The sequence below is a fragment of the Hirundo rustica genome, chromosome 1 (genome assembly GCF_015227805.2).
Source record: "Hirundo rustica isolate bHirRus1 chromosome 1, bHirRus1.pri.v3, whole genome shotgun sequence".
Taxonomy (NCBI): domain Eukaryota; kingdom Metazoa; phylum Chordata; class Aves; order Passeriformes; family Hirundinidae; genus Hirundo; species Hirundo rustica.
In genome coordinates this window covers 70595899-70621630 of record NC_053450.1, presented here as the reverse complement: position 1 = coordinate 70621630, position 25732 = coordinate 70595899, and the positions used below count along the sequence as shown (strand labels likewise).

The 25732-nt window shown below is 41.3% G+C and overlaps 1 protein-coding gene across 7 annotated transcripts in view; it reads right to left on the bottom strand.

Moving 5' to 3' along the window:
• GRB10 (growth factor receptor bound protein 10) overlaps positions 1–25732 on the bottom strand; it is a 145929-nt gene that overhangs the window by 66180 nt on the left and 54017 nt on the right. For 6 of the 7 annotated variants that reach the window (XM_058419373.1, XM_040088120.2, XM_040088205.2 and 3 more), the window contains one exon: positions 16307–16400. In XM_058419373.1, coding sequence (XP_058275356.1) covers positions 16307–16400 — 94 coding nt within the window. Of the gene's footprint in view, positions 1–16131; positions 16219–16306; positions 16401–25732 lie in introns of those variants that run through there. The other variant, XM_040088360.2, reaches the window with a different exon arrangement.

The window sequence follows — 25732 nt, the reverse complement described above, 5'->3', positions numbered from 1 at the left end:
TTTGGAATTGCAACACTGCATAAAAAAAGCCTCCTTTAAGAGCCTGCTGGGGATTAAAATAAATTTACTTGTAGAACATTAGAAATTGCCTCTGACTTGACTTTTAAACCCAGTACCTGACAAATAATGATGAGCAAGCCTAAGTACCTTAGCTTCACTTCAGAGATGAAGGCAGCTGCCATCCAGATGTCCTCTTCTTGCATAGGCAGCACCCCAATATAAGTTTTCCCTACATTTCTTTGCCTACGAAAGGAGCAGTGTTTTGGGGCACACATTTAATTTCATCTGCATACAGATACGCTGTCCCCAAATCAGCTGTTTTAGGCTCTCCTTTCAGGCAAGCCAAGCAGCTGCTTCTGAAAAATCTCAGCCTTTTGGGGTGCAGAATACAGAGATCTCTTCCCTTGGCCTTGTCAGCAGAGAGTGGATAATTTGTGAGGAATTACTGCTGTAACGAAGTGTGAACCTCCACTGCACGAGAAGGGAACGCCACAATCCTGCCGCACGGATCCCCAGATGGCAAAGCATATTGCTGCAGTCTCATCCCAAATGGCGGTGTGGAGCCACCGCTGAAGGTGTCTGTACCCCACTCTGCTCAGGAGGAAGAGAGTCATTTTAAAAATTTATAAAAGCTCTGCGATGCCTCCCTCTGCCGTGACTACACTGATTCCAAGAACTCCCATTAGTCCACCTATTTTCGTTTTTATAACATAAATTAACAACCAAAAAAACCCCAACCCCAATGAAGGATTACATCACCACCAACAACCCCGAGACCAGCAACAATAGAAAAGAGCAAGTAATCTACATTTACCATTCAAAACTTCTTTGAAAATTAGTAACAACAGCCTAACTTTATTTAAGCCTAAGGAAACCATGTGCTAATATTTCTTCTGAACTCACCAAATTGAGCTTCCTTTCTTTTCAGCTAGGCAAAGCCTGGTCCCTCATGACTTATATCCCACAGGTAAGCTGCACTGGTGAAAATCAGTCAAGATCAGGCTCACCCAGAGGCAAAATCTGCAGGTGTGCTATGCAGAAGACTCATCACAGCTCGGCGTGAGTCAAAACAAGCTTGTCCATTATGCCCGTTTTCCTTGTGAGATGCACGTGCCTGATTTCACAAGCTGCGTGCATTCCCAGTTCAGGTACACAGGGCACACTCTGAGATTTTGGGAAATAGGCCTGTGGCTCTTCTCCATCTAGTCAGTGCTCATGGAGCCCAATCCCCTGCCTAGACTCACCTCCTTGCACTCCCACAGAACAAGGATGGAAGCAGAGCACAAGATATTTTCCCTTAAGGGTACTCTGTTAACAGACCATCACCTCTTATGAGGTTGTCTCCACTTCTTTACCCATGACAAGGATGTCATTGGCACGCTCAAACGAGCTTGCAGAGCGCCGATGTCCTGCACTGCGCTGCTTTAACTCATCCTACCACTCCTCTTAGGAGAGAAGCCCCCAAAAACCTGTGGACACAGGGTCAGTGCTATCAAGAGGTGAGACAACCTGCTCACCTCGCTCTGTTTCACATCTGAAATACAGCCCAGAAAAGCAGAGAAGACTGGTTTGCTCCGCCAAAAGCACGCCCACGTATTTACAGACCTAGAAAGGCTTAGACCTAGAAAGAGGCAATGCGTCAACAGGGCAGAGCTCAAGGTAGGCCAGAAGCGTTGCTGCAAAGCCTGCAGGCTCTAAAGGACTTCTCTCAGTGGGTTTTTAACAAAGTCAGCACCTCCAGGTTAGCCACCATGGGAATAATACCCATGGGTGTCCCAGCAGCAAGCATTCCCAGCTTCGGTTCTCCGACTGAGTGACTCATCAGTGCTGCCACCCTAGCCACAGAAGCGACCTGTATTTGGACTTCAGTATATTCCACATTCTCCCCCTGGCGCGTATTTCTTTTCTACTTAGGCTCTAAAACTCATTGTTACCTTTCTGAAGATATTATGGTTACATACAATATTCTGAAGAATATTTATGGTTATTCTGGAGCCTAGAAGCTACCTAACTGTAGTTGCTGGGCTCATCACCCAGTTGTCTTTGAGCTGCAGACCTTGCAACTTAAAAACCTATCATCTGCAGTACTTCGGATCTCAGAGGGACTTGGAACGCTCTTCTATGCCTGAGCTCTCCAAGATTTTTCAACCACTTAAGGACAAACCACAAAAACATACACAAAGAGAGTAATTCCCTTTTGCCCTTGAACAGCAGCAAGCTCATAAATTAATTGCAAAGATAAACAAAAAAATTAGCAGCCCCCACAAAGCCTTGTTTTAAATATGAACTTATTACCATCCTAGCTTATAAAAATTTAGCATGCACATGTAAATTCTCAAGCAAAGTATGTTATTTAGGAGGGTTGACAAGGCACGGCCAGTACAAGACGCTCCTGCGCAGTTACTGATCCACTCAGACAGTGGTGCTGTAACACACCCTAACATTGCACTGCTTCTAACCTCATCTTGGACACGGCACAAATTGCCTGCAATCTTGATTTGGACAGAAAGACTTAAATATTGTTACTGCAATCCTAATGTCATTAATGAAATTACATACTAATTGCTTTGGTCAGTAGCACCTTATATACCTTAATTACTTAAGCAGCTGCTTGCTGTTAAGAACTCCAAATTTAGCTACATCTCATGCTATATTCTGAAAGGGTTTTTTATTTTTTTTTGTTGTTTTTTTTTGTTTTGTTTTTGTTTTTGTTTTTTTTTTTTAAGCTGAAAATGCAACTAGCTTGACAGAATCTTGTCCTTTTTAATAGGCACAAAGAGATTTGGAAAATGTAACAAATTCAGACTGATCTTCCCCTTGAAGCTTCTTGGCTTTAAGAGAAGTGCTGCAACCTTTTTCAACCTCAATGCAAGAATGTCAGCTCCTTTGATGCATTTCTCAAGTATCCTCACATGACACAGCTTGCTGCAGTGCTGTCATGAACCACTTGCAGCATAATGTTTACATAAAGGCAGAAATAAATACTGTGCTGCTTATCATAGTCAGGTAAGCTGAAAGACAGTGATGACTGAAGCTTATTGTTACAGTGGTGCACTGTGGTAAAAGATTTTACTGCAGAACTGACATCAAATTACTACAGTGTTTTTCTAGAGATTTTGCTTATTTTATTAAGTTATGAAATTTGAGGGGTTTTCTCCCCTCCCCTTATTACGTGAGCTTAAAACAAGTCTCAAGCTTGCTACATCTGCTTTGTAGACAAAGTAAGAAATCAGAGTTACAGAAATGTACTATTCCAGTTCATTTTGGGACAGCCTTAACATCACAAGATTTTTTTCAAAGCGACAAGCACCATAAATAATGCAAGACTACAATATTATCTTTTGCTATTTTACTCCCCCTTAAAACATTCAAAAGCATTTTCTTTGGTATGACAACATATTTTCACTGATGTTCCTCAATCTTTTCTTAGATGGACCTGAAGACCATCTGACATTTTTCTAAACAAACAAACCAACAAGCACAGACTTTATTTCCTTATTTGACAAATTTACAACTCAAAGCACAAGCCAAGGCAGCTGCAGCCTAACAATGTATAGTTACCTAAAAGTATTTTTAATCTTTAGTAGTGAAAAATAAATGAAGGTTCTTTCTCTTTTCTGATGTGTTTATGTACCTAAGCACTTACATCTAACCATAAAATGAATAAAACACCATCTTATGGTCTCAGAACAGGAAAGACCTGCACTAAGAGCTTTTGCTCCACGTAAAGCACTAGAAACCACTTCAAAGTTTTCTCCATCTCCAACAGCCCTCCAAAGTCGACACTCTATATGGGCTTCCTTTCAACTTGCAGTGAACTAATTTGAGGGTTATCTTCCTGAAGAGCAACACCTTCTTCTATACTTGACTCATATGGATTCAGATTCTTACTGTCCTCCTCTTTCACCGCAGTAGGGTACCATTTCATTGAGAGCTACTTATGTTCTTTTCTACCCTATTAACCTCTCTAGTGTCCACTCTGTCAACAACATCTCCCAATTCTGCCCTCATTAGCGAGTCTGTCTGTTGGCACCTCAAAACTGAGGATGCACTAGAAGACTCTGTCTTCCTCCACACTTTCACTAAAATGCATTTTGTATAGGTCTGCACATTGGCTTGAAATACAAGGAAAGGTTGCGAACCACCAGTTCAATAGAAACTACGATACATTTCTACTATTTTTTCCTGCTAAAATATCTGTACTTCTAGCCCAGTATAAGTGTCTAAGAATTTAGACACTGCTTTTATTGCTGCATTTCATTTCACTTGTCGAACCAGAATAAACTTCCTTCAGAGAAAGTGGTTTTTTGCTATTACAAGTACATTAGGAAGTGCGCCAGCACAGCTGTACCATCAAACTCCTGGGAGACACCAGACCCCAGGGGAATGCAAATGGTCTGAGAACATCTCTTTTCAGGGGAAAGTCATCAGCTTGGAGATCACCAAGTCTTCTTGCTCAAACACCCTCACTGTAAGAAAGGAGGCATTCACCCCAGCCATGCCTTCAGCAAATTTCTCTGATCATCTCAGTTTGCCTCGGAGCCAAGAATCTGACAGATTCATCTCTAAACTTGCTCTTCAGAAAGAGATCTCTCTGTTTTGTATTTCACCAGCATAACACAGCAGGAGACATGTATCCTGGCCCAAAAATCTCTGCACTATTGCCATAAGGAGGAAGGGTTGAGAGGTTTTTTTGTTTTGCTTTGTTTAGTAGTTTTCTTAAACAGAAAGTTTATAGAGATACACAATGGTAGAAAGATATTACCACAAACATAAATACTGTATTAGTAGACATCTTGGCTCCTGCTATAATGAAAACAAATTAGATCTCTTTCAATAGTTTCATTTCAGCTAAGTACTAAAACCATCTTAAAGAAACTCCATGGCTTTTCACTTATGCCTCAAGTGTTTTTAACTCATCTCTTTATCCCACATTTAATGCCTTTTTTTTTTTTTTTTTTTTTTGTAGTAAATGTTATCTGGCAAGTCTGGTCACTGCTTCCCACTTTAATTTCAACCCCCACATGCACAAAGCTTCAAGTACCCTTCAGCTTAATTCACTGACCTCCTCTCTACTGTGAGTCAAGACTTATGCACCATCAATCAAAGCACATTTATGTTACTTAGAAGCTGCATCATCTCTCATCACTTCCATGTCAAAGGCTGCATACAAACAAGTCAATTTACAGAAAGGCTACCATCATTATCAAAGTAATATCCTATGGCTTACCCAATGCATTAGGATACAATCTCACCCATGTTCTCATCTCAGTCTTGACTTCATCTCTGCAGAACTGGCCCTCAACTTAATACCATGAAAAAAGCTGAAGTGAGACTTCATCCTCAAAAAGACCATGCACACTACTAAACAGATCTCAACCACATATTTGACAGAAGTTCTGCAACAGCAATATCCTATTTTGCTGATGGGGAAAATGTAGGCAGACCATCTACAGCTATTTGTTTAATTTCACGTAGAAGGTGATTCATTGAACGAGTGCTTCTAACTCGGCCCTGCTCCACACAGGCACAGTGGCCAACCCCAGCAAGTATTTCCCAGCTGCTACATGGAGGGGGTTGTGGGCTTTGGGGTGGAGAGCCCACGGCTGCTTCTGCATGCTCATGTAAAGAAACATACACTGGTCATCATCCTGCCATGATTTCTGCAGTCCAGCCTACGGATGCCCGAGTCGTAGATGGTTAGCTATCACCACGGGAGCCAGGTCTGCTGCTGCCATCGTTACCCGCTACGGTTTGCAACCGCCCGTTCTCATCTGTGCCTAAGAGTCCATGCAACCCTGCAGCGCAGGCTTTGGACATTCGTTACTCCATGCAACTTCCAAACAGAGTGAAAAATAACCATCCCCCAACAAGGACCTTATAAAGGTATATATATTTTTGACATAACTAAGTTAAGGTATACTTGCTGATATAGAAGACCATGAGTGCATTCCAGTGTAATTTGTTTGTCTCAACTAGAAGAGATATGTTCCCATGCTAGAAAAATCTTAAAATCTGCAGTCCTCGACTTCCCAGTCATCTGGCAGAACCAGTCTTTATTTTCTATACAGATTATAAAAGACATTTCTAAGGAAGATCATGTTTAAGCTATAACTTGAACCAGGCATTTTCCTCTCAGCTGTACAGTGTGTCATGTCTATATGTGACAATCCCATTTATCTAGTACTTAAGTACTTTAGCCTGAAAATTATTTTAATGCGCAGAAAAGGACACTAAAACCTCACACTAATTCTATATTTGTTCAGACTACTTAACCTAATTTGCTATAATACTGTCAGCCGACTTTTAAAATCCATTTAATTTTTAAGCACAAGGACAACTTTTGTTTAGCATTTATAATTCTTCCTCTAATTAAGACCAACTAACAAGTGAAAAGGAAGAGCATGAAGTAGTTGAATCAAGGAATCCTAAAGTACCAGAAGCCTTTGCCAGGAGAACTGCAGTATCAGAAATCTCACCCCTAGAAATATTATAGAGCTAGCAATTGCTTGGGTGTTTCCTTTTTTTTTTTTTTTTTAAGAGAAGAAAAGTAAACTTCTGTATTAATTTCTAAGATGATAAAAGCTCTGCTTTAAAGATGAAGCTCATAAAAAAGTAAACTAACATACTTTTCTTCACCTGAGGCATTGGAAAGAAGAGACAGAAACCAAAGGTTAGGACGCTTATTAGGACAAACAATGGAAGGAAACGGAGAGCTGTACTGCCTGTTCTCCTCCCTCTCACTACTTTGACAGAGACCAAAAATATAACTTTGAAGGTCAGGGTAAAACAAAAATCCAAAACTCAGATACTCGTCTCTCTCAGAATTGTCTGCAGACAAGAGGGCTGCACAGTGTCAGCTATTAAAAATTACCTGCATCACAAGAGAGATCAAAGGTGCATGGCTGGTCAGAGACAGAACAAAAATCAGTTCAGTGTGCTTTGAACAGGGATAGGAATAAATCGGGACTTTATCTGGTTAAATGGATTTCATTAAAAAAAAAAAAAAAATCCAAAATAATTAAATGTTCAGGTGAAGTAAGGCTGTAACAAAGTTTCTTGCAAAGATAAGCCTAACCAATATCAATTCAGGGAGCAGTTTCTGGCATTACATCTGCCCCTACTTCACCACACTACTACTACCACACTCTTGGAAATCATTTTCATAGAAAATGGGGTCCCTTTTCCCCCATTACCTTCAGAAGGCACAGAGACACAGTTAACGCTGTTCTCTTGAGAAATCTGCCTGCTTTTACCAAAGCAAAGAGATTTATAAAATAAAACAGCCTCCCTATTTATAAAATAAAATAGTCAACAGTCACAGCGATTTCAAACATTCCATGTGCTGCAGATAAATGGCAATCAGTTTCTGACAGATGATACTCCTAAAAGTCTGAATAAGCAGAATAGATTTATTTCAGACTTGAAAACAGAGTCATGAAACCAGATTAAAGCCCTAGAGCTTTCCATGTAATCAGATACTGAAAGTCAGTTCTCTCTCCATTAAAGCTGACCTTGCATAGTGACATTGTACTTTTATCTGAAAAATTAGAGATACTTCTTAAAAGATTATTTTCAAAATATAAAACAGTACAGCTGCAGTGAGTATGGACTGTTTCCACCTCTAAATATAACCTTCCCCTTTATATATCAAATTGCCTTCAAAACTTAGAATTTGATTTTGGTTAAGGTGTCAGAATTCAAAGTTAATATTCTGATGTCGTAGAGACACTGCTTTTACTGAACAACTGTCATTGCTACGGCGTGATTAAAAGCCAGGCTACATAATAAATCAACTTTCTTAGCTGGAAAGCTCATTAGTACTGAGACTATTTTAAGTGCCCACAGCCATGTTTTGACATTTGGCTCTAACACCTTCACTGAAAGGTTCAAAAGCTCCTTACATAAAGCTAAATACACTTAAAACATTCCCCCTAACAGTGAATATGCAAAGTCCAAGAACATGAAGGAGGAGGGTGCAGTAGCACAGGCAAGAATTCAACTCGGCCACATTAAAGATGTCATCCAGCAGCTATCCAAAGAGCCTCTGTTGATACTATTAATTTCCATCCTTTTGCACTAACATGTTGACAGTAGAAATTTAGTCAGATTCCAAAAGAAAGCATAAACGCATAAATACAGTTATGCTGGATAACATAAGAGCTTGTCCCATGATTTTACAGTTAACTTTCACTGACTAAATTAGAAGAGGATATTTCAGATCACTAAGCTCAATTTTGGACCACTAACTCAAATGAAAGAAATAAGCCACCCAGGAGGCAGAGGAAGACATCAGACCAGAAGTGCCCCAATACCTGTTGGACAGTATAAATAACTATATAAAACGATTTAGGAAATAGTGAAATGTATCACATTTGAGTGCTTTAGCAATGGAATGGTGCAATTTGCTAAGCAAATATACTTACAGAGGAGGGAGTGCACCACCCATAGGATAACAGACTATTTTTCCCTCATGAAAGGCGTGAGATAAAACACAAGAAATGAGCTCAACTCTGATACCTGGAGAAACACCTCATCACGAGGTAGATACTGAACCACTGGTTTCCCTCGGCTATCTGAATTTCCCCAGGCACACCATTTCAAACAGATGCGTCAGACCCATGAGCTCAAGCCCGAGAAACGGAATGCCTGGAACAACATCATCCCTATGAAGGGCTTGCAGGCTGCTTCCCTCCAGGAGCACTCAAGATGCTCTCCCTCCCAAGGAGCCTCCAGCCAGGCTGCGCGCCAGGCTGCCCGCACAAAGGCGCCTGCTCAGCGAGGGGCCGGGTGACCCAGCACCACTGGAGAGGTGGCAGCGGCACAGAAAGTGTCTGCGCCCCACTGGCATCACCTCATGGAGCTGGCACACGGCTCGAGGAGCTGCCAAATGTAAGCAAATAGATGACGTGAACGTCGGCCTCCTGCGAGCGGAGCAGACACTCCTAACAGAGCAGTGGTTTAGGTGCCCACCCCTGGCACCCAGCCCCTCACCGAGAGCCCCCACCCAAATCGCGCTGCTCCCCTGAGCCGTCCTTGTGTAGCAGCTGCAGCACAGGGAGGAAGTTTTCCACCAGATGCCCCTGAGTGCACACCCCTCAACAAAGAGAGAGGGCATCCCATGTTGCCTCTTGCATTATCCTGCCAAAGGATGCAAAAAGTAGATTTGCTCTTCTTCAGTGGCAGCAGGAAATGCATATATTTTAATAGTAAAGACAAAAGTGAATTAAAGAGGACATTTGATTTTACAATTGATTTTGCAGTGTCTCTCCCTATTTGATTTGCAGTGAGTTTCTTAATGAGTCACCGCTGAACACGTACGCCAGTACTAAGCCAAGTTGTTTCCAAGGGGTGAGGGAAGTAAATGCCCTCTTCTGAGATGGATCTAAAGAGAAGCTCATCATCCACATGCCACCTTCCCCTCCCAAAGCCTTAAACAAGAATTTAACAAAAACAAGAAAGGAGCTTCTAACTACCCTGAATTCACACTTTGTGAATTTACTCCCCCCCTGTGCCATGGTAACTGCAGATACAAATTTTGGAAGGTGGAGGAACACCTATCTGCAGAGTAAAAAAAATCCCAAACCACTCTTTCAGATGTCATATACCAATACAGCTTCAGTCCCTGAGGGGTGAGTATAGTGCATCATGGTCTATCTTGAGCAAGGAACCAAATTTCCCAGTCCAGCTCCACTTGCTCTTCCAGCAAAACAACTGCTCTGCCCAGCAACCATCTTCCCCTCCATACAGCAAGAAGGTCATTGCAAACCTGGTAATAAGTTTACACTCTTCCGTAGGCAAAAAAAAAAAAAAAAAAAAAAAAAAAAAAAAAAAAAAAAAAAAAAAAAAAAAAAAAAGCTAAAATTAATTTTTAATATTGTAGTACTTCTTGGTTTAGGCTTAAAATTCTTAATTTTTTTCTATATCTCACATTGTAAAACTTCCAGTGAACAAAGGCCCCAGGGTGAACCTTATACAAACAAGACAGTGGGCTCCTTCCCTGCACTGAATCCACTGAATCCTACCTTGTCAGAGAAATTCAACAGATTGATACACTGAATCCCGAGATTATAAACAGGCTAAAAATACCATGCTTGTCAATGATGAGATATTACAGTGTTTTTTAATTCATATCCTGTGGCTTCAGAGGAACACAATTAATTTTAAATATGTCCAAAATTGATGACTTGCAAGCTGATACTAAAAGGTTGATACATAAAAAATAATAATAATAATAAAAGACAAAAAAAAAAGAAGAAAAATCCATCGGTTACCTACAAACTATTTTCTTTGAATATGCTGCAGTTTAAATAATTTTTGGTCTGTTTCTTCTCAGTTCACTGTTTTCACTCAATCTTCATTACATTATGTACAGACTCTTCCAGATAAACTCGATTAGTTCAGTTCATCTGTCTCCTGTAACTCGCTGCAGATCTCTGAAACAATCTGTACTAAACACCAATCTACTGTTTTCTCTTTTCATTTTTTGTTTTTTTTCAGAGTTCTGTCAGTCCAAGGGTTTGGAACCTAATCTAATGAGGGAAGTTAAACTTCTACGCAGCTATTATGGGTGCTCTCCTAGCAGCCATGCTAACAAGATTCATCACCAAATATAAATGGAAGCATTCTCCAAAAGAAGACAAAGGTACTGTAATGAGCTAGGCAGGAAGCAGAGCCTCCGCTCTCCGCGTAAGATTAGTCAGTGTAAATCATTTTGGCACTAATGGTGGTTTTTTTCTAAGGCTGGACAATGACAACAACATTTATACAAAGCACGAGAATTCATGAATGTCTGGCAGTATTGTCTCTGAAATACAAACAATGTTTGTTTTTCATTCTACACTTTCAATTCAGTACCAGCTGGATTCTGCAAAAAACATGGGTTAGTTCTGATACACCAGATAACCACCTCATCCCAGTCAGATCCCCCAAATGAAGCATTTCAGAAGCAGCACCGAGTGTTACTAAACAAACTCCTCCTTAGCTACAGAATGAATAACAACGCCTCAACCTCCCATGTCTACCCTGAGGCAAATACAGAAGAAAATATATTAAAAGCAAGTAATAACAACAGTGGTGGAGAAAGAGTGCTACTCAGTATTATTTCTCTGGGCTAAATCTTAGGCATTTTAATACTTCACCTACATCCATGCTCATTCAAAAGTCTGCCTGTATTTACACGAGCTTGTATTTGTTGGACACAGGACTGCTCCAGTGTGCTAGAAGGAAAGTTTCCACTATGCTGACATTTACTGTCTCTATAAAAATTAATGTATTAGTGACTACCAGCAAGGTACAGGACAGCATCCACCTCAAGAGTCAACTGCAGTGTGATGCAAGTTTTGGCAGATGCCCCGGATCCCTCCAGTTTCACTGGGAGCCAAGTGGTCTGTGCACACAGGCAGGAAATCTAATGCCCACCCATTCCGCAACCAAAGCATATTCATCGTCTCACTACAGGCAAGACTTCATGCCACCATCAATGAAGGAAGGCCAAAGGCTGTTGAGAAAGGACAGCTGTTGGCTAAAACAACCTTATCACCATTTCCTTTCTGCTGCTGGAGCCACCTGGCTGTGGAGCCGGAGTTACCATAAGGTTCAGCTCTGCTTTGTCTGCAAACTGCAGTGATACAAAGCATCAAGCCCAACAAGAGCTGAGAGCACCTTGGGAAAGGAAGACTTTGAGTGAATGCACTAATAAAAGGAAGATAAAATCTTTCATCACAGACCCATGGCAAAACACATTTGTACAGAAACTGACAATCATCCCATGAATACATACGTACAGAATGTGCCAGCACTGCATGTCTAATACTTCCACTAAAAGGCAAGGTGACAGAATGTACCTTATTTATGCCTGCCTTTAAAATTCTGAATAAGAAGTGGCTACACAATCTCAAAAACTACATGTCAAGTATCAATAAAAAGCATTGCTCATAAACTTCACATCTGGGACTGGAGTTGGCAGTATTTGCTGCCTGGTAGAAAAACAAACAGAAAAAATGAGCTCCAAAATATGCATCAACAAAGAACATCCCAAAAGTTCAGAGCAAGAAGAGAAACAGCAGTGGTATGGTGGGCAGGTTAAATTCCCTGAAGTCCAAGAGTCAACAAATTCTGTTGGGCTTAGAGTTTTCTGCAGCATAGTGCATTTTGCCATCATAATTCATATAGCAAAGCTCTTCCACAGTAGCACGGGGAAATCTATACAATGCCTTTGTCTTGCTGCTGAGACACATTCAAGGTTAAATTTGGTGGCATTGCACAGAGGCATCACAGAGCAGCCAAGAGGAACAAAGGCTGCACTGCCAGGGTACTTGGGGGAGAGAGGAGAACCAGCAGCATCCTATGGGGAGGGACAAGGGAGAACAAATGTAGGAGCCTATCACCTCTAAAGAAGGCCTCTAAATGGCATCCCTGTGTGAATGAAAGGGTTGGAAGTAAAATCACTGCTATGGGTCCCCAGCTCTGCCTCTCACTACTGGACAGAGTACAAGTACTACAGGCTACACACTGCAGAAAACGTGTCATTGCGAAATTTTAAACATTTGTGACTGCTGAATCTTTTGCAAAGTGAAAAGAACAATACCTGTCGTCACCTTCTAAGCACACTCTCACTTCCTCTTGGTGTTTTTGAAGATGGTAAATAATTGTTTTGCTTGTATCTTCATATCCTACCTCTCCCTCTTCAGAAAAAGCTACATAGTTTAGGCACATTTTTCTTCTTCAAGCCTAAAGGCTTTACAACAGCTTCTGGAAGGACTGTTTCAGAAATATTTAGACTTGCTGATTATTAAATGCCAAATCCTGGCTGGCTGTTCTTAACTTTCTCTAATTTTTAATAGGTATCTGAAGCACATCTATTCCTTTACATTAGTAGATACTAGTATCATTCAGCAAGAGAGCTTGTTCTTTCCTATTACGTTTGATTTGTGAAGTATCCTCTGGGGAGTATAGGAAAAACAACATAGCTCAAACTCTTTGCATTTAGTACCTTTAGAAAACTTGCCCAATTAGCAGAATCACTGAAAAGTGATAAACTGAATAATGGCTTAGACATAAAAATACTTACTGCTAAAGTAAGCAAGTTTATTAGCATACCTACACAAAAGCAGTTATTAAACTATTTATAGGAAAAAATACTATTCCATCTGCACTCAATTTTGCACATTAGTTTCACATGAAACCTTCCTGTTCTAAAGACTCCTCACTTTACAGAACTTTCTGCTCCCCAATCTTTACAAGATACTCTTTTGAAAGAAGAAGCTGAAGAGTTATAAAGCATCTGCTTGTGTAAAAACAGTGATTCAGCAGGAAACACGTACTTGAAATACCCTTTACAAGAAAGGGCTTATTCACGCGGGGACAGTTGGCAGGGCCATCTCAGTCTCCACTTGAATGCTCTTTTTCCAGTTTGTGTTAAAGGGATTCAGATGCCTGGGAAGAAGCTAATCACCATTTTTACAGGCTGTGGAAAGCAGCCCTGGTTCAGAATTGCAGGTGCTTGTACCAAAAGTTCTCCCAGTGAAAAGCAAAGGAGCACAAGTTAATGTTCAACAGAAACTGGCAAATCAGCTGCGCTCACTGAGCAGGGTGGTCAGGTGTGAATTGCAAGTGCACACATAAAACAACGTAACAACCATGGTTGCTCAAAGTTCAGCTGCAGCGTTCAAGGCACAGCACATTACAGAGAAAAAGGCAGAGAATATCTAACACTGGAATTACTTTGGCCAATTCTAATCCTTTCACAATTTCTGCTCGCGCTAATCACAGAAAGCGCTAGGTCTCCTAATAGGCATGTGCTTAAGTCAGCAAGTAATGTTGCATATAACTGGAAGCAATAATTGCCATAGTCTGTTGCAAACATCTTTATCAATAACATAATCAAGGCACACCACCAAACATTAATTTGCAGTGCCTCTACAAGTTGCTTCTGGATGCAGGTTTACTCTTTTAAGCTTTAAACCAGTGTCAGTGCCAGCAACGCTTTAACAGAAAGGAATGGATAACAAAGTTTAGTGTAAGAGCAAGAAAAACCAAAGCAAATAGTGGCCACAGAATGTAAAAATCCATTTCATGTTAATAATCTAATCTTCCCATTTATTATGTGACTAATATGACTGTATGGGAGCTAGTTCAGACCATGTCACAACTCCCTGAGCTGAAGCTCTTTGTTATATTTTTCTGTGTTCTATTCATTAATCTGGAATTCTAGAATATATGCCAGTTCTAAAAATACTTGTAAGTTCTTGGACAAGAATATTTATTTCATATGCTATGAAAAGAGAGTAGATGCTCCTACTTGGACAGAGCAAGAACTCAAGGCACGATGCAACATCATGCTTATGGCCCCTTCCATTTCCAAGAAGGTACCAAAGCAGCACGTACCTTGCTTCCCTCCAACACTGCAAAAAGGCAGAACTCCTACAGCCCAGCTCGGCATTAAAGGTCACCTTTGAGCATTTAGGTTTGAGTTCTTAATCCAGACCACTAACATGACAGCGTCAAGACTGATACTGTACTAGGTACTTACTGCAGCAACAAAATTAGAAAGATTTTAGAAACAGTGGATTTGATTGCTGTCAGTCAGCTGATAAGAGAAGAAAAATCTCAAATTATGAATGCATAAGCAATCTATACTTCAAAAAGTACTGGGGAAAAACATTAACTGGGTCTTGCCTGAGAAACAGGCATTGAACTGCCAGTACTCCCTATGCAAACCATTTTCTTTAAAAACAGCTGCTTCCTAAATTAATTTGGACATTTGTCTCAAAGTGGCTGAGGAAGAGCCACATGTTAGGCGACGCTGTACAGATCCTTTTGCAGTACAACAATACTGACAGAGGAAAAGAAGTATCTGAAAAGGAAGTGGGAAAATGTCAGGCTGCAAAGCTGGCATTCTGCCATCTAAGAACAGTATTACCTATATCTTCTATAAATGTCCAGACTTCAAAAGCAGCAGACACATGCACTGTAACACATGAACCTGGACCACACAGGATGTGTTCCCACCCCTCCCAAAATCCTTTGATTAATGGGGGATATTTACAAATTGCTTCAGAAGTCACATGTATAGATCTGTTCCACAATTTGCACATCCTGGCATAAGTGAAAATAATATAACAAACATTATTAATTCTAAAACACATGAAAAACAGAACTTATAAAATGTGTACCATGCATGCAAACATGCCACTACACACTGCCTCTGCTACTGTAAGTTTTGGACTGGATTACATTGCAACCTGTTGCCTTCTCTTTCCAACTGAAAGCAAAGCTTTAAAAATACCAAAACACCTGGAGCGTGGAAAGGGGAGCAAGTTAAAATACAATCTTCATTACACTCTAGGACTTGTTTGTGCAACTTTAATTGTCTTGATAATCTACAAGTCATGAAATTTGTGTCTTGATGCCCTTAACAAATTAAAAAAAGCTGAATTTTTACAGGACAAGTTAAGCAAGTCATATTTGGCAAATATTTTATGTAATATGGTTGTAACCATTTTTGTTTCCACAGTCTTGTTCTCTCTGCATTACTATTAGTTGTTGCACCGATGAAACAACATTTGAAGATGACCTTCAAGGACTTCGTTTCAAATTAAACCATCAGGAAGCCTGAGGGTAAGAGGGTTCACTGCTTAAAAAACACTATTATCAATTATTTCAAACCTAAAACAATAAAGCTGAGCTGAACAGTCTCTGTAATAATAGTAACTGTTGTCTTTCAGGTTTCTGAACAGACAGAAATAAGTAATGACAGAATTTTCTGAAGACAGAAGATTTATTTTAAGTTTTTATGAATGGTCCTGTTGAACTACAGAAACTAAACTATTACACCTGCGTACAACATCTAGTTCAGGGCTCTTTTCACAAATGAGCTGATTTCTGTCATGGAAAGCAAATAAACTTTTTTTTTTTTTCTTCTCCTACTGCAGACTTTGAGCCAGAGGCCAGAGGCCAAATCATATGGCAAAGATTTTTTTAAATGCAACCTTAACATTACAAATGTTGAATTTAATATCAGTACTTCCCTCCTCCCTACTCATAAAAATAGGAGAATATTCCTATTACCCAGGCTAGTAATCGTATCTTGGGCTACAAGGTTTGAGATGCATAAAAGTCCTTTATCACCTTCACTCACAGCTCAAAGGAGAGTTGTAACAAAACCCAATTTCTTCATCTCTCCTTCTCCAACCATCCAGAACATTTTCTTTTTCCCTTAATGAGAAGAAGAAATGGCAACATGGAGGAAAAACCATGCCTGTACTCGCCTGAGAAGCCTGGATTTCCAAGCACTATTCCTTACCTTGGTGGTTCATGGAGATGCGGTTAGATGGTTCTTGGAAACCTGGTTCCACCAGATCCCGCCGACCATGAGCTGAAGTCTGATCTACATTGTCCTAAAAACAGAAGAGCAAAATTTCTGATCAAAACCAGGCATTCTGTACTCCCTGCAAGCTACCTTACATGGAGTCAAACCATCAATACAAAACAAAAAACCCTGCCATGCCTCTGGAAGGAGAAACCAATGTCAGAGAAGGTGGGGGAAAAGATCACAGGGGGACAGCAGGCTGTCACATTAATACATGTGGCATGGATCCAGAATCAATGACTGTGCTGTTGGCTCATCTGTACACCAGTTCCCATTTCAAACAGAGAAATAGCGATGTAAATGCACTTCCTAGTTTAACAAAAGCTTCTTCCTGCATCAAATTATGCGGAGGCTTGGGGCTGTGCTTTCTTTAATTCCAAGTCTGTGGCTTACGGCTTTGTAACTAATTAACTGGACTGAAACAGATTCAGTAGTGAATTACTGTACCTCAAGAGAAATCAGAAGTTCAGTTCAGATAAACATCCATGGCTCTGGATGCCAACCTGTTGGTTTTTTTCATACTGGAATTCTCACAAGATTGTTTCATGAAGTTTTAACACAAACTGAATTTGGCTAAGTCTAAAATATCACGATTTCTCACAGATCTTGCCAAAGAAGACAACTAGGAGAAAGCCGGAAAATTGAAATATAAACAAGAAGATAGGGAAAGAAAGATAAATCACAGCGTAGAAGTATGAGAAGGAGATTTAGAGCAGGTGTGTGGTTTTACAAAATTGGCATACCTTAGCATGTACTAAGTTAAGGGTGGGTATGGAAAAGTGCTCAAAGTTGACTGCATTGATACATCACCAAGCATAAACTGCCACAATGATATACATGACTGTGCACATGATCCCACTGAGCCCAAAGTGTGGGCTAAATACACAATGGCATGACCTGCTTCTATGTCAAAATATAGGAACCACCTTCATGGCAAATGACATTGCAACTAAGGCAGAGCAGAAACAAGCACACAGTGAGCGGCAATTCATAAGCAACCGTGAGCCCTCAGTCCAGCATTGACAAAATATAAGCTAATGCTCAAAATCATTATCTATGTAGTGTTTGGAGGACTAGAACTGTATATAGTTATACAGCATATGAAACAAATTATCTCTTTATCAGAGAGACTGTCTCGGGAAATGCTTGAGCTTTGATTCAAGGGCTCAAGCACTGTTCTCAAGTGTCATCACCTTCAGGGATCAGTTCAGGAGCCCACAGGTATTTACAGGACAGAAAGTGACAACAGTGGTATGACTACAGAAGGTTTTTATGAGTAAACACTATATGGTAAGATACAAATGGCATCCATCTATCTATGCCAGATACAACTGGGACCACTCAAACCTCTGCCTCCATACTGGCTATCTCCCCTTATAGCTCTTTACATTCTTTGCACTGATTTTCACAACACTGGCTGTTTCATGTGCCACATATCGCTTATCTCATGAGTCTTTGTTATTGCTTCTTAGGAATCAAAAAAAAAAAAAAAAAAACCAAAACCGCCCCAAACCACATCAGACCTTCTGTCAGCACAACTGTCTTTCTTCTTACTTTCTTGAAACACAGCAGTATTTGTCAGCTCTTTCACTGGAGCTAACTGAACACTTACTAGGAACAAGCAACTCACGAGCTCCTGTTTTCATCAAATCCCTTGCAACTACAGGGTATCACAGTCTAACATTAGTAGTACTTTTGGAACACTAGCAATTCTCACTGGATTTTTCTCACTTATTTTCTTTGAGACACCACACAGCCATCACTGACCTGACCAAAATCATCTCCATTTTAACTTTGAGGCAGGAAATTTGGGACTTCAGGGTAAGAAGGAAACTGCAGAAAGAACATACAAAATTATGAATCTGCTCCCCAGAAAGTTCAGTTGTAATTTTTCCAAGGTGCCAAGGGCAACAGCGGGGAGAAGACTCTTATCTAGGAAAAGTTTCAGTCAAAACTTAAAGCTGAAGCTGACTGCTCTCAGTACAAAGGCTAAGAGGTTGAGCATCACAGGCACAGATAACTCAGGAGAACATCTGTCCCCGGCCCAGAGCTGTTCTCTGTGCATTTCCCTCCACAAAATTCAACATGGCCAATTTTTACGGGGTAAATAAAACCTCACACATGCAGTTTTAGCAGCATTACTTCCACTTCCCAGGAAGAAGTCACAATGTCTAACGCATGGATGCAGTGACATATTGCCTCTTGGCTGGGAAGAGCAACAGGGCATCCCAAGAGTAAGAGAAGTTAGAAGAAGAAAACCAGCTATAAGCTATTTGTCACACACCTAAATGTGTTTTCAGTTGCCCCAGCATATAAAAGTCCCTTCTGGAAGGCAAGATTCATTAAGTACTACATAGTAACAAAGGTGAAATGGGTCTGAGAAGCATGATTTTACATTTGGGTTTCCCGCAGCAGTAACACACAAACACTACACTGAGAGACCTTGTTTCAAGGTTTCATCTGGCTCCAGGCCTGTAACTCTTCAATTAAACCGGACTTTTCTCTTTTTTGTAACTAGCAATTGCCAAAAATTTACACGAACAGGATACACCCTCTCTGGAATCGCCTCACATCTTGTACCAGAAGATGCTCAGAACCACAGGCCTTACTCACAAAGTCAAGCCAAAGCCAAGGTAAGGTAGATCAAAGTATTCCGCAGCAGAGGTTACAGTGACTAATGACTGCTGGTGCTGCCCTTATAAAGCTGATGCCCCTGCCTGTTTCGCTTGGTGCAAAGGCCTGCCCACAAGCTCCAGAGAGTTCTCCTGCAGCTTGAGCAAAACACGGAGGCAAAGGTTTCCTCCGGACACTGCGGGCCAGCAAAACCCAGGTGTTAAAGCAAAGCGAGGCCGTGCATAAACAAAGCCACGCCTGTTACAGCAGTGCAGGCAGTGGAGGGGAAAAGGTAAGGGCGGTGAGGTTTAAAGAGCCAGGGGTAGTTTCACATGACCCTCCAGAATCTGTTTGTGTCCGTTGTGCCCAGACAAACGCTGGCGCTGGGCCAGCTGCAGTGGAGATCACACGCTGGAACAAGGGTAAAAGAAGAAAGGGGAGGGGGGCAGGAAATAAAGTTATATAATTACTCTGTGCCAGCAGCCTTGTTGCCAGGCCCCAGCTCGGGGGGGCAAGGTGGGCACCTGCTTTGGTCCATCACCATGCGCCCTGCTGCAGCTGAAAGCGGCTTCCAAGCAAGTCATTTGTTTGCTTCATGGTTTAATCCCCAGCTCTCCCTCCTCTTCCAATAAATGCTCTCAATATGAAATTAAAGCATGTTACTTAACTTACTGTACCATCCAGCTATTGTAGTATTTTTAGAAGCTAGCTGAGCATTAGCCCTCGCTGACTTTTTGCATGTGCTGTTTTCTCTGTCAGTCAGCCTCTGCAACCAAGGATGATTTAATCGAGTGGCTAGCAAGAGTGCTAGAAGAATCTGAAGCAGGGTCATTTAAAGCATTAGCATTTCCCAAAGCCAAACACACCGTCATTATAGGTCAGATTACAGTGTCCTTTTGCAAACCTATGTTGCACGACACAAAATGTGACGTGGTTGCATCGCCTTCAGGGCCAAAGTCCACTCCTAGACAGTGTTATCTCCACGTATCAGTAACCAGGACAATCTAGATTTATTTTTCAATCTATAACCAAGCCTTTCAAGTTGCACTCCCTAAACTATGACATACAGTGTTTGCTGCTGTTTGTGCTAGCACGATAAGCATTTCGGTTATCTAAGAAAACATTAAATCTCATCTTTTAATCAGAGAATCAGCCAGACATACACTACAGCAGCTCTGCTGTCTGCACACGTGCCCTTTAATCACCTCTTTGGCTCCAAGTGCCACTGTTCCCACCTGCAGTTTAGCTCAGGAGAGTATTTATCAGTATGAGACTGCATTATTAGACAGACCAGTGTGTTGCTACCACTCTACTGCTGCTTCTCTCATCCTAGTTTTTGCAGCAAAGGTTATCCAGTCAGTCATTCAGGGTCATCTCACAGGTAAATAGCGCTTAGAGAAGGGAGGAGGCAGATTTGAATGTACAAATAATGAAGTATCATTTATACATCCCTTCTCCCTCATTCTTTGTGAAGAAAAAGGGTCTAGCATCAGAGGAGACAGAGCAGCTTTCTGGAGAAGTCTGGAAATCCCCTGAAGGCTCCAGCTTCTTCTAATTTCAGCAGTCTTTGGAAGTTTACAAGAAGAAGAAAGGCTACAAGCGGCAGCACAGCTTCTCGGAAGCTCCTGGGAGCACGGCCAGACTGAGGATGTCCAGACCACCAAGAAGACAGTCCCTGGTTTTGGATTTACTGTAGCTGTCTGCAAACCCACACTGCCGTGCCCCTGAACAAAAGGTTCAATTGAGCAAGAGTCACGCGTACTCATGCCAGCAGTCCCACAGCAACAAATTAAGATCATGACATACTTCTGATGTTTGCACACCGTCCAGCACAACAGAAAGTAAAGTCAGCCCTGCTGACGGGACTCACCCCAATTTAGGAGACTATCAAGGCAGATATGCCTCAGTTTGCAGAGAGGGCACTCCTGCCAAATGGGAGCTCCCTGCTAACTTGGTGGTGCTCCTCCACCATGCCAAGGTACAGGTCTTAAAACTAGCTGGGCGTAAAGAGAAAATTACCAAACTCATTATTTGAACCACCACGGCTTTACTCTGTTCAGGCAACTTGTGTAAAACAAAATGAAGTACCTTATCTCAGCACAAACTGAGAAAGCTATTGCAGAGTGCTCAAGCGTAAGTGGTTCCCAGAAAAAAAAGCAACTACAAAAATTCACTGAAAAGGTGAACACCAAGGGCTGTGAAAAAGTGGATGCAGCTCCAGGCTTCAGGAGCACAAACGGGGTACTTTTTTTTACACTCTCTCTTTGTATCCTGCAACTTGTTGCTCTTAGAAGGACACAGACAAACATTTCTTTATCTCACTCAGTACTGTCATTCTTAACATGCCCCCGGAGTTTCCTTAGGCAATGAACACATTAGACAGCATTTCTTCTGAGGCTGGTTCATAAGATTCCTCACTTTCCAAACAAAGGACTGTTTGCATTTATGTAAAGTAACTTCCTGCACTGCTTTTTAAGCTATGCTGATTCTTTATACCATGATTTTGCAGCTTTGGTTCACTTCAAGCATCAAATGTACAAAGAGGATAATAGGACTCAATTATGCAGAGGGCTGAGTAGCCAGCTATTCATCTCAGTAACATTTCCTACAGCTCATTGGTACCCACAGCCACCTGGAGTTCCTGCTCACTCAATTTTACTCTTAGCCTTGTGACGACAAACACACAGGCTATTACAAGAATAAATCCAACTGACATATCCAGACCAATGTTCAAGTTCTAATCCAAACTCCACAGTCCAGATCAATTAGTAATTCATGTGACGCTCCTTTCTTCAAAACACAGCAGCACAGTCCCCTACCAGACAGCTGTTTGGTACAACGTATTTTCAGCAAGTTGACACTCCAGAGTTTGAGGAAATGTGTTCCAATTAAGAGTCCCAAGGGAAGTGCAAGGTTCTTGGGTTTGTCCAAAGTCACTGCTTTGCAAACTATTTCAAGTTTACTCAAACAGAGTGTGTATGTTTTACTGTTTTCTGCCAGAGGGTTTAACATGTCATACAAATAAAGAAAACACAGGCTTTGCACACTAGGCAAAAACTTTAAAGCGCATTCTCAGACAACCCACATATTACATAATTAAAGACCTGTAACCTGGTTTCCTGCCTCTTAACTATAGTCATTTGACTAGGTAAGAGCCAAGTGAAAGGCTCAGTAAGTCAACAGAGTAAGTGTGAACCTAGAATTTTAGCATTCCCATTGCTAAGAGAGCTTGTACAAACAAGGGCTTAAAATAAAGCCACTTAGCTTTGTCAAAAGTTGGGCTCTCTCTCCTGAAGTAGCAAAGCCACTAACTGCAAGAATCCTTCTGATTTTACAGTCCTGGCTGTCAAGACTGGGAGCAATAACCCTAGAGACCAAGAACAAACAAGCCAGTTTGGGATTACAGGAGCAGCAAAAGCAGAAGCACATTCCTCCTGACACGCCACAGCACCTCCAATCCTCAGTGCCACAAATCACTGAAAACACGCGATACCCCGGCAGGGCATACAGACCTGTTGTGATCCACACATTCCTACAACCCTCAGCAGACTTACTAGCCCACCATGCAACATATATGATAGCTACAACAGACCAGGAACAAGAAAAGGGAGAAGGAAAACGAGGCTGACAGACATGACAGACCTGCAACTGTGGTCCATGTCTCTGCAGTGGCAGAGAATTTGTTAAATGAATCACAGGAATTATATTACGTCCCATGATACAGGGGAAGGCAGAAAGGCTTGTCAGTCTGACCTTGGAGGAGCTTATCTCCTGACCCCTTCTGGGCTTTAGCAACTCACTGATCAGAAAACCTTCAAGTCTAAAAAAAACTGGGGATTGGGACCCTGTTGACAACACTGAAACCCCATAGTGTGCATGCCCTGAGCCATTGAAGTGTTTCTTCCTAAAAGCTATAGCCCCACACACTTACAGAAGCCACTGCTACAGCTGAGCCAGAAGCTTATTTTTCTGAAAGTGCTACAGATTTATTTTTAGGAGTCTAGTTATGTGACTTATCACTACCTGCATTGCTTCTTCCTGTCACCCCTGCCCCAACTCCCAGTGTCTCTTTGGCATCCAGGAAATTAATCAATTAATTAATGTAGTCTAGCAAGAGCTGGACCACAGCTAGCAATCTCCAACAGGATCTGGTAGCAGCTGTTTACTCCTAAAAGGCTTTTCTCCAGTAAAGCAGGAGTGAAATAGTGAGTGTTAGCTGACAGCTCCAGCAATGCACTTTTACAGCATGCATGAGGGCTAACATTAGAGAGACAACTTCTCTCGGCTGATCTTTGCAAAACTGACATTAACAGGGCTTTCAAAACTCCTGAACCCAAAATTTGGCAAGAACTCCCCCACTAGATGCAGTCCTCTCTTAGTAGGAATCAAGCACTTCTGCAAAAATTGAGCTGCGTCCCTGTACTCCGCACAGAGAAAATGGATAGTATATTCCACAGTATGCACTTTTTGGACCAGACTGCCATTTATTATGGTAGAAGAAAATTCAATGCATCACGGTTGCTGTCTTTTAATCAGCTAGCAATGAGGGAATCCAACTGACAAGCTTAGAAATGCTAAAAGCTTTGTTCTGTTTTTAATGAGACTAAAACCACTGTGGCTGTTAGAGACAGTTTACATAGTTTACAGCTGAAATAAAGTCTTGAAAGAAAAGAAATAATTGCACATAGTTGTCAGTGAAAGCGGTCACTCCTTAGAGGCGTCTTCACCTCTAAGGTACTTAGAAAAATGAAGGATTTACTTACTGATCAAGTATCCTTTAATACCTTATTTTAAAACAAACTAGGTTTATTTTCATTTCTAACAAAACACCACAGAATAAATGAAGTTTATATTAGGAAATTCTTCACAGTAGTAAAGTCACATGCGTATATGGAAATTTTATTTCTTCTGCTGGCACCCACAGAACCCAATAATGTATTTCTAGCTTGTACTTAATTGTAAATTAGCCTTACCTCCAAAGCAAGTCACTCTCACTGGCAAGGGACTGCCACTGACAAAGATACCACGTTCTAAGCTACATTCTTTGCTGCATTTTCTAAGCTCTTTGGTTTTGGTCAATACTGTCTCAAACATTAAAGCCCCTGTGTCCTAGGGTAACTTTATGATGCTTGTATCCCCAATCGTCTGTTCTGTTTGTGCTGTATATTGAGTCCTGTGCCTTTAAGACTGGTTCTAAGAGCAAGGAGAAGCGTGGAGTTTGTTTTGAGAAAACTGCCTGACTCCTCCACATTCTTCTGCGGACGGGGTGTTCGGCGGAGGCTTGGAGAGACTGCAGGACAGAGATCTTTTTTTTTGCTTTTAGTTAGTTTCAGCTTGCTCGGGCAGAGAAGTTCCCTGGACTGTTTTTTCCCCTTTTTCTTAGAACTGTTTAAACCTGCTCTGGACTGAAAACCCAGGGGAGCACTGGGGGCTGCACCTGCGGCCCACCGGGGCCTGGACCTCGGCATTTTCCAGCAGCGCCGGAGGGACTGGGATGGAGGAGAGACTGAGAGAGAGCCGAGCTACACCCACGGCAAGGACTTTCTCAATTTGCCATCTCACTTCAGAAAGAGAGGTTTATTGTTTCATATTATTCATTCTTTATACTTGTATGCACTTCATTTGTTTAGTAAAATAGTTTTTTCCACTTTTCTCCAAAGAAGTTTTTTTACCAGACCAGTTAGAGGGAAGGGCCACTTGAGCTTGCTTCCTTAGAGGGATCCTCTACAGGAGTTTTCTCCCAAATTTGTCCCAAACCAAGACACCCTGAAAAATCTGGTTTTTGTGAGAGTGAACTGTACATATCAATAGAAATTGAATTTAAAAATTGAGTTTTGTTACTATGAGAACATATAACCTAAAGCAGTACGTCATATTCCTCTTTTTTTAAAAGAGGCTTTTCAGTGAGATCTTGTATCAAAGAACTGACACTTAACAGACTACAGTACTTAGATTGAGCCAAAAGCACAAGTTCATACATGTTAACTACTATACTGGATGATGCTCACGCAATCTAAGGGAGTAATGCAACCCACAACGTGTTGTTGCTCATAAAACCTTTAGCCTCTGCAAGAATCCTTACCAGGGTCACTTTCAATGTTTTGTCCAAGTTTCTCAAGTGCATGGTCAGACTATACTCCTTCTTCATCGGAAGGACAAAAAGAAACATAACGGGAATGAGTATTTGTACCCCGGTGCAATGGCAAATTTCAGTATCACACACTTGCTAACACACCTGTCCAATCTGAGAAAACATCTTCAAAATTATTTTCTTTAAGCTTGTATTAAAAACAAAACAAAACAAATCTCATATACTCTTTTGGGGGGAAGCTGTAACACAAAAAGAAGATACAAGATATTCGATCCTTTCCAACACACTGGCCTCCCATGCCCAGACCTGTGAAATACAAGGGAGCTCATCTGTTCTACTTGGCATCAAATCTACTACAGCTTTGGTTATGGCAGCATTGCTGGCCAGCTGCTTCCAAGAACACTGGCTTTGGGAGTCAGGCTTTGACAGCATCCTTCTATCACGTGGACAGGAGATGTTCTGCAAAATGCCTTGGACAGTCTGTCCCAGCACAGGTTAATGATGCCCTGAATTAAACTTGGAAGGCTCAGTGCTTGAAAGGATGAGCTGGTGGACTCTGGATCTTGCACTGCAGCAACACATTTGTGTGTGTCAGGCCCGGGGAGGGAGGAGAGAAGGGAAGACACCACCTGGGTTGAAGAAATAACTGTTTCCAT